The sequence below is a fragment of the Uloborus diversus genome, chromosome 8, assembly GCF_026930045.1.
Source record: "Uloborus diversus isolate 005 chromosome 8, Udiv.v.3.1, whole genome shotgun sequence".
Taxonomy (NCBI): domain Eukaryota; kingdom Metazoa; phylum Arthropoda; class Arachnida; order Araneae; family Uloboridae; genus Uloborus; species Uloborus diversus.
In genome coordinates, this window is record NC_072738.1 from 143,353,449 (window position 1) to 143,362,435 (window position 8,987).

General features: G+C 36.7%; 1 protein-coding gene across 1 annotated transcript; it reads right to left on the bottom strand.

The window, feature by feature from the left end:
* Positions 1 to 221: 221 nt before the first annotated feature.
* Positions 222 to 7,770, bottom strand: LOC129227490 (protein argonaute-4-like). Its single transcript, XM_054862063.1, has 2 exons — positions 6,568 to 7,770; positions 222 to 1,832 (listed from the first exon to the last, which is right to left on the bottom strand). The coding sequence occupies exons 1-2, from the start codon at positions 7,730 to 7,732 to the stop codon at positions 1,531 to 1,533; spliced, it is 1,467 nt and encodes a 488-aa protein (XP_054718038.1). The 5' UTR covers positions 7,733 to 7,770; the 3' UTR covers positions 222 to 1,530.
* Between the last annotated feature and the right edge of the window lie 1,217 nt (positions 7,771 to 8,987).

Sequence of the window (8,987 nt, forward strand, 5' to 3'; positions counted from 1 at the left end):
TTATTTTTTTTTTTCCTCACATGAAAGGTGCTGAATCGCCGCCGGAGGCGGACCGCCTCACCCTAGTTACGCCACTACTATGACGTTAGGTCAGGAAATCATGGGCTCTTGGACGAATAATGTTGAGTAAAGAAATAAGAGAATGTTGGGTGGACTAAAGTGCTTCTAGATGTGAAGGGGTCCTTAATGAGCAGGGTGGAGGAAAATGATAAAATATTGTACAGTTCTCTGCGCGATCTATCTAGCAATTATTTAGCTACATTCTTCAATTTTAAGTATATTCCTATCGGAAAGAAAAAGCTCCAAAAATCAAGTTATACAAAAAAAAGTCATTTTCAAAATTTGATACACAAATATTCTAATATTTTTTAGTTAATCAAAATAATTTTTGTTTTAAAATGTTAAGGTTTTTGTTATTAACATTTTAAGTATGAACTGAGATTTACTGATGTCCAGTGATGCATTTTGTTAACATTATATTGGGCATGTTTTGATTTTAAATATTTAATACAATTTGTCTAGTGCATGCTGAGCAAAAAGAAACAATTCATTTCGTTTACTTATTAATTCATTTATTAAATCACTTACATATTAATTTATTTACATTAATTTGAATTAATTAATCACAAAGTTTCTCGCTCATTTATTTTTCCTCACAAATTGTGTATTTATTCGTATATTCCTTTGTTACTTATTCATTCATTTGATGAAAAATGTTTTCTTTTCAATCAAATAAAAAATATTTTATTTTTTATTTTGCCTTATGTATGGGACAAAGTGAAACATTTCCACTTCTTTTTGAAAGTACAAATTTACTGACAAAAAGTAAAAAATAATGTTTCAATGGAAGTTTTATTTTCAACACATTGTTCTTTCAGTAAATCTGGAAATGACTGAGCTGGCGGTGTATTTCACATTGTTCTTTCTTTATAAACAGGAAAATAGCCCGTTAAGGTATGACGGGTGAAAATTGATTCTACATTTGAACTGAACGAAGCAATTGCCTGTTTGGTGATATTTTGATAGTTGAAATTTTAATCCTAACTCCAGTGGATGAACCCTAAACTCCAGTAGATAGCGTTCATTGTTGACCACTTTTTCGGTTTTCATTCTCCTAAAATTACACCAATACCAATAAAACATTTTACCAACAAAACTCAAGCAGTTAAGTTACCGGACGTTGTTCAGCCTTGTCAAAATAAAGCATTTCCCTGCATGTCAAACATTGCCAGAAAATATTATCAAATTATCATGCTATGGCGCGAGTTTCATTGTTGTTTTGACGTAAGAGTTACTCGATCAGTGAATTGAGCTATTATATAATATGTATGAGGATTATTTTTCAAAACGAATTTCCAATTTCATTGTAAAAGGCTAAATTACCTTAACTTTTTCTAAGAGCAATCATTTTTTCTTTCGAAGCGCACTTTAAAAATAACTCACATTTTCAATTTAATAATTTCTCCTAAGTAATAGTTGCATCACGTGATTAATCTAGTTTTAAAACAAAAGTAGTGGAAATACACAAATTTATACAAAATACATACTGTCCTGCAATTGCTTATCAACTTTTAAGGAATCGTGAATGGACAAGAAAAGAGAGTTTGGAATTAAAGAATTGTTATCGAGATTGAATTCTTTTAACTTGAACTCCAGATGCCGTCGTGCGCGATAAGCTGCCAAGTCTGCGTACTGAACAGGTACTGGAATAGATATGCTTTTTGTGCATCGAGCGAAAGTATAGCACAAGTAATACGTCAGCTTTTGTAATTCATCTGCTGTCAGGTCATTGTCGTCCTCTACAACAGTGTAAAGGCCAGGTCTGCTTGTCCCTGAAAGAGAGAAAAAATACATTATAACAGTTGCTGTGTTTAAATCAGTGGCCTATATGCGATTTAATTTTGGAGGGGCTAATGTCAGCAAGTCAAGGCAGCTCCCCCTTCCCTTTTTTTTTTCTTTTGTAGTCAGAAGTTATTGCAGGGAGAATAGTACGAGATTCCACAACACTGTTAAAAGGGTTACAGGTTGCGTTTGGCACCTTTCATACAGTCAACAGGCCCGGCTCTTGGGGTAGGCGGCCGCCTATGATTTTAGGGGCGGCAAATTTCGAAGTTGAAACATTTTTTTTTTTTAAAGCTTGAATGTCGGATTCAGCGATGTAAGATTCACAGCTTCAATGCTAAAAAAAAATAATAATTTAGAGTGCGCAGCAGTGTTAGATATTCAAGACATAGTTCGGAATTTAAGTAGAAATTCAATTTAATTTTAGAGGCGGCAAATTTAAAAATCTTTTGAAAATATTTATATGTTTCAGTGCCAAAAGATGCACTATTTAATGCTAAAAAAGATAATTTAAAGTGGGTACCAGTATTTGGATATGCAAAACCTAGTTTGGAATTTAGAAACTTTCTTTGATTTTAAGCAATTTACTATTATTTTTTTAGTATAATTATTATTTTATATTTTTATTATTACCATTATTATTCAATGGGGGGGGGGGGAGTGTCGCGGCACTTGTCGATATCGCCTAGTGCGGTAAAACTACTAGAGCCGACCCTGAAGTCGACCCTGAAGCGCATGCGTAATGATGCATTCTGCGATTACCTGCTGTTTTTGCACCCCTGCTGTATTTTCTGGCCAGCATGGCACCCTTGGACACCATGCTTTCATCTTAGGGGGAATATATTAACTCGTCTGGAACCCCTGGTTATAACAGTGTAGGCTTAACCCACCCTCATCGAGTTTCCTAAAATTGTTACCATTGATGAAGAGTAACCTTTTATTCCCTGACAAAACCCTGATTAGGGAGCCGAAAAAGGTAGGCAACCTTGGTTTAGCGTTTTATTTCTATCTTTTACTCTTAATTTATGATAACGATTATCGAAAACTCGATGAGGGTAAATTACTCATTTTTAGGCACATTTCAACCCCTGGCAACCTTGACTAGGTCACGTGAAAGAGGTAGAAATTCTTACTTTCACGTTTTATTTACAACTTTTGCTTTTCACCCATTTTATAAAACTCGGTGAGGGTTGGTCAAGCCTAGTGGGATCTTTGACTAGAAGGACCAGTGCCAGATCTTCGATTCTTTGGAGCAAACTTGAAACTGCCGCCCTATTCGTCTTCCTTCACGTTTCTATTCATCAAGTTCTATTATTTATTTTTGAAAGGCAGAAAGGGAGGAGTTCATACAATAAAAATGTTGAGCGCTGAGAAATTCTTTATGTTCATTTTTTTGCTTTGAATAAGGATCTACATGTAGCTTGACCTCTTGATCACGAAAGGAAGGCTGATGAACTGGAAGAGGAAACAGAACACTTCATTTTGTAATGCTTAGGGTCGATGAGAATATTCAAGCAGTAAAGCTTTTTTACTGCTCGGGCAATCTTGCTGATCATAATACCTACTACAAAATGAAGTGATCCGTTTCCAGTTCATCCGCCATCTCTCCGTGGTAAAACTTTACAAATCTTAAAAAAGAAATTTTAAGATGTCTTTGGTTTCGTCAGATGTCGAGGTGGGGATATCAGTGGAAGGTCCCTGGAGAATTTAAGAAATTGAAGTTTTAAAAACACTTTTTCAATCAATCTTCTTAGGTATGGGGGGGGGGAGACGATTGATTCCAAAAAGAAAATCAAAATTGAAGTACACATTTTTAATTTTTGGTGAGGAAAAGAGGTTTGGTTCTCTCCGAGCTTTTTTCAAAGTAGAAGTTAATTTTATACTATTTTTGATGACGTTAGGGGATCGGTGTTCCACTCGGAAGTTTTCTGGAACTGAAATTTTAAATACAGTAGACCTTAGCTTTACGCGGGGTTTACTCGTAAGTTTCGCTAAAATTTCGTATTATTAACACTTAATCGTAGTGTTCAAATAGGGGTTAGGTTCCATAGATGTAAAAAAAAAAATAATAATAATAATTTGAATTTTGACATCTTGAATTAAAATTAAGCTTTTCGCAATCACGAGTTTGTGTATGTAGGCGTGTGTATTTGTGTGTGGGGGTATGTGTGCTTGTGTGTAGGGGGTATGTGTATGTGTGTTTAGGCATGTGTGTTTGTGTCTCTGTGCAGGCATGAATGTGTGGGTAGTTGTGTGTGTGTAGGTATATGTGTTTGTGTGTATGCGTTTGTGTGCGTATGTGTGGGCGTGTGTGTGTAGTTGTGTATGTATGCGCGTGTGTGTAGGACATGGATGCAACCTGGAGACGGCTTTCGCTACAGGAGCAGCATCGTGAGGACCCGGTCGACGGTGATGCTGCAGAGGGTGGCGGTGGGAAAATAAAATCAAAGGACATCAAAACAGTCAAGTGAGAACAATAAGCAATCGTGATTGCTCAAAAAACAAAAATAAATAAATAAATAAATAAATGAATAAATAAAAATAACTTCTTCCTAGTTATAGATAAATATGTAATAAGTTTAATGTTTACTTATTTCGATGTATCGTCGCCTCAGAGCAACAGTAAGGCATCTAATCCCAGGAATAACACTAAGATATCTTACTGTTGCTCTGAGGCGACGATATATGTAAAAACTTTTATAAAGAAAACATGAATTAATTTAGTTTTTATAAAAAGAGCTGGTTATGACATCCGTTTACGTGTCATTAATTATTTTTATCTGTAGTTCTATGTAGGACATTCATTAAAGCATCAATAATGACTCACGTCAGTTCCATGTCGGAACTTTCCTTCACAAACAAATCAGAAAGATCATTTGCCATAGTCAAGGAGTAGCTCAATTTTTTCAATTCGAAAGTTTTTTCTGTGTGTCATCAATGCCGGTATCCTCGTTGGTTTCGTCATCCTTTGTCATTTCTAAAAGCTGTTCTTTCAGTGAACTCTGAATTGCATGAGTTTAATAACTTTATTTCTGTAAAGTGCTCTGGACCCAATCGAAAAAATGTTCACAGCCTCCCAAGTTCGCTTGCTAGCACGCCAACAGCAGTTTATTGCATGTTATCTGCAATTTTAGGAGTTTGGATATTGAAGGAGGTCGAAAATTTCATTTGTGTGAAATGCCGCATCCGTGTAAAAGACGTCAAATCCCTAACAGTGCTAAGTCAAATCCGCGTAAAACGAAGGTCTACTTCTACTATTCTCAAGTTTAAGCTATCTTTGGTGACGTTAAGGGAATGGGTGCGAAGGGAGACTCCGGAAATATTTTGACATTGAAGCATAATTTAAGGTGATGTTTGTTATTTATCGAAGAAAGTGGAAGGAGAGGGGATTCCCTCACAAACTTTTTTTTAAACTGAAGTCAATTTTAGACTATCTTTTGGACATTAAGAAACAAAGAGCGGTTAGGGATCTCTCGCCAAAACTTAAAAAAAAAATTAAACCCTAAAGGCAGAATATCTTTCCCATTCCAACCTCTGTGGGTGCTGGATCAGGGGTTGCTCGGCTTCTGTTCTAGATCAAAACACAGCTCTCTTCAGGGCCCCATCCAACCGGTTAAACCTCATGTAATCGTAGGTACGGAGGACCCTGGGATGTAGTAACGTTAAGGAAAGGATCGTGGTGCGAGACCCTCCCCCGGAAATGTTTCGAAATTGAGTTCCTGTAAACGCTCTGTGAGCTATTTTTAATGACGTTAAAAGAATCAGGATTCGAATGTATCGATGTTTTGAAAAAGTAATTTTAAGCTGTAGAAAAAGAGAGAGGGGAGGGAGGGGGTTCTCTCGAAAATTTTTCGAAATTAAGAACCCAAAAATGCATTTTTAGGCTATGCTTGGTATCGTTAGGGGAAGGAAAAGGTTTTGAGGGCTCTTCCGGAATTTTTTTTGGCGTTGAGGCTCTAAAATGCAATTTAAAATTATCTTTCGTGATTTTCGTGAAAAGGAGAGAGAAATTCGGGAGCTCTCCTTTCTAAAAGAAAGCACTTTGAAACTTATCTTTGAAAACGAAAGGCAAGAGACAGGAGAGGTTCTCTATCGGAAATTGTTTGGGTTTTTAGTCTCAGAAAGGTTATTTTAGGCTATACGTTTGACCAAGTTATTTCAGAAGAGGCTGGTAAGAAGCTCTCCCCCGGAAAGTTTCGGAAATTCAAGTCCTAATTTTTATTTGTCTTTGGTGACATTGAAGAGAGGTGTATAGGATGCTCCCTTCCCATCCAGAAACTTTCTGTAAAAGCCTAAAAGCGGAATTTAGGATCTATTGGATGTCGTTCAAGTTCATGTGGCCATGATTGCCTTTTGAATTGGTGCTTGGAGCCCCGGTTGAATTTGCTGCCCTCTGAAATAGCCGTTCGGGAAACGGACCGGCTCCCCACTCCCTTCGACACTGGGAAGCATCTATTCTTTTTTGCGTTGAGGGTCTCCTCTAGCTCGACGGGTCCGTCTGCTCTCCCTTCTCATTTTATTTATTTATTTATTTTTTTTTTTTGTGGTAAAAGTTAGAAAATTATTTGAACCAACGCCTACCAAATAATTACGTTTCTTTAAAAATTATTTTCCAGATTTTGGTAGGGGCCAGGCATCTTCCTCCCCTCTATTTATATATACGCACTTGAAGCGGAGTGAAACTGAGAGTGATCGTTGTTAAGCTTAATCAAGGAAACTCCTTACCTTGCAAACCAAAGTGGCTGCACAGGAAAAAATCAAAATGCTGAGGATGAACAACTGTGTTGTCTACAGTGGTACCAGGAGCTATGTTTTTCATTTTTCCAACACCATCTCTGTAATCTTTGGGCATAAATCTCACGTGATGACGTTTCTGAACCACAATAAATGTAATTTTAGGTGCATAGTCTGCGCCTAATCTTCTGCAAGCTTTTCTAATGCAATTCACTTCGTGTTCTTTTACTTTTGCAAATTCACCCTCACTTACACCATCGCGGTAGAATATTATCTTTTCTGGCTTTCTCCCCTGGTTTTTTCTATAATAAGCTCTCAACAAATCTAAGACCATATTTTCTAAATCTAGAATTATTTCAATGATGCGTCTATCTTCATTAGGATTAGTTTGAGCCCTTACAGTTGCTGCATATCGATACGGGTGGTCATCTAGACTTCCTACAGCAGCTGCTATTGATGTTGGTTTGAATTTGTTTTTTGTATGCTTTGATTTATCATCTTTCTTCTCATCTTCTTTTCCTCTTTTCGGATTTGAATGATTGACATCAGCTCCAATAACTATAAAGGATCGTTCGAGTATAGCAGGTCTTTCTCCCTTTATCAACGAAGTATTTACACCCCCCAATTTAGAATTAATTTTCTGGCACAAATTACTAATTAAAGACGCTGAGGCCTTTTCAACAACATTAGCAACTCTTACGCATTGCGTAACTAATCCCAACTTAATTTCTGCAGCTTGCTTTATTTCGTTATACAGAAGCTTGTCATTTTTGACAGGTAAAACAATCACAATTAAATTGGCTTGGTATTTCTTTTTCATTGAATGAAGAATATCGGAAATGGTAACCTGCTTAGATCCTATAATATCGATAAAAGATGGTTTGTTTATATCAATTCCAATTTTTTTAGAAATATCGCACAATAATGTGGAAAATCTGTTTAAATTTCCCCAGTGACAATCTTGTTCATTAGCAAAGCTTAACAGAACCCATGATTCAATTTTTACCGAGATAAAGAACTCTTTACCTTTCATATTCCAAGATCCATCCTTGGGTCTTACAACTTCTTCATCCATGTATTTTAAATTGGGGGGCTCAATTACTCTACCAATAGGAACTAACGGCTTGGGATTAACAGTTATTCCAAACTCCTTCATATATGGATCCTCAGCATAGTTTAGTTTTTTAAAAATGTCTCCTATTTCTCGAAATCTGACTTCGGGCTTGCACGCTGTGAATTTAATCATTTCAGCATTTCGCCTTTCATCGAGCTTTTTCACACAGTGCTGCCCTTCGATTACATCACAAACTTCTAAAGGCAAGAAAGCATCATTTTTTTCCGAATATACTTTCAAGCAGGGAAGCTGTGGAAGTTTCAAATCTATACTATACCTCTGTTTGAAATAATTCTTCACCGTAATCTTTACACCGTTTTTATCTAAAGGAAATTCTAATTTTGTTGCATTCTCTTTTGTTAAGCTTTGTATTTTGTATTTTCTTTTATATCCCTTGAAATGATTAGCTTCTACTCGTATACCTTCCAACTCATGGCTTAGCTGTTCGATTTCGGCGCTACTCAAATGAGTTTTTTTACGCAAGTTGTCAACCGACGTCTTCAAAAGAGAAGCGACGAGTTTCAGGACTGGGCCTTTCTCATAGAATGTCGTGGCTGTCACATCTAAATTCACCATCGGTTTGGACTGTCCCAAGCGCAAACTCTGGTGAAATCCAAACCATATCTCTTTCCCTTCTCCCAGAGGGTGCAGATTTTTGGCATCGGGAGGATAAAAAAAGGATCTACCCATAGGTATATATTTTAAGCAAGAGGTATTAATCAGAATCGTTTCGACAGCCATGATTGCTTCTTCAGGAATCACAGTCACATCTTTGGCAATATATGCTTGTATCGAATCTAAATTTATAGCACAAGACTCCGTCTCCTTCTTTTTGACCGGTTTGACTTCAATTACATATGTATTAACAGCTCCTTGGTCAGGCATTTGAATTTCACATTTTAAAGGGAACTGTTCACACTTCAGCTTATGACGCGTGTAAAGGTTTTTCCTCCCATCGTAGGCTGCATTTAATCCACGAAATTCCTCCTGAACGTCCAGCATTAAATTTATAATCTTCCGGTTAAGTTTCGTGCTGAGACGCTTATGGTTTTTCTCGACTTTTTTTTCTGGACATGATGTTGTGATTACAACATCATAATGGTATACATTTCCACTTGGAAGAATAACGGAATAACAATTTGAAATTAACTTCACTTTTTTCCCAAGTTTCCCTTCACTTGTTCTGAGCGGTAATAGAGGTTGGTGTTGTAAATTATATTTCAGCTCCATGCCAAAACCAATCGGAAAAACTGTTTCAGATCCTCTGTCACTAACGTCTTGCGCAAACTCCTGCTGC

Bases quoted from the DNA above. Each gene is read 5' to 3' on its own strand.
- LOC129227490 (XM_054862063.1), bottom strand. From the start codon at position 7,732: ATGAAGGAGTTTGGAATAACTGTTAATCCCAAGCCGTTAGTTCCTATT. The intron at 1,833-6,567 runs GTAAGGAGTTTC...TCTCTCTTTCAG, and splicing joins CAGCCACTTTGGTTTGCAAG to GGACAAGCAGACCTGGCCTT.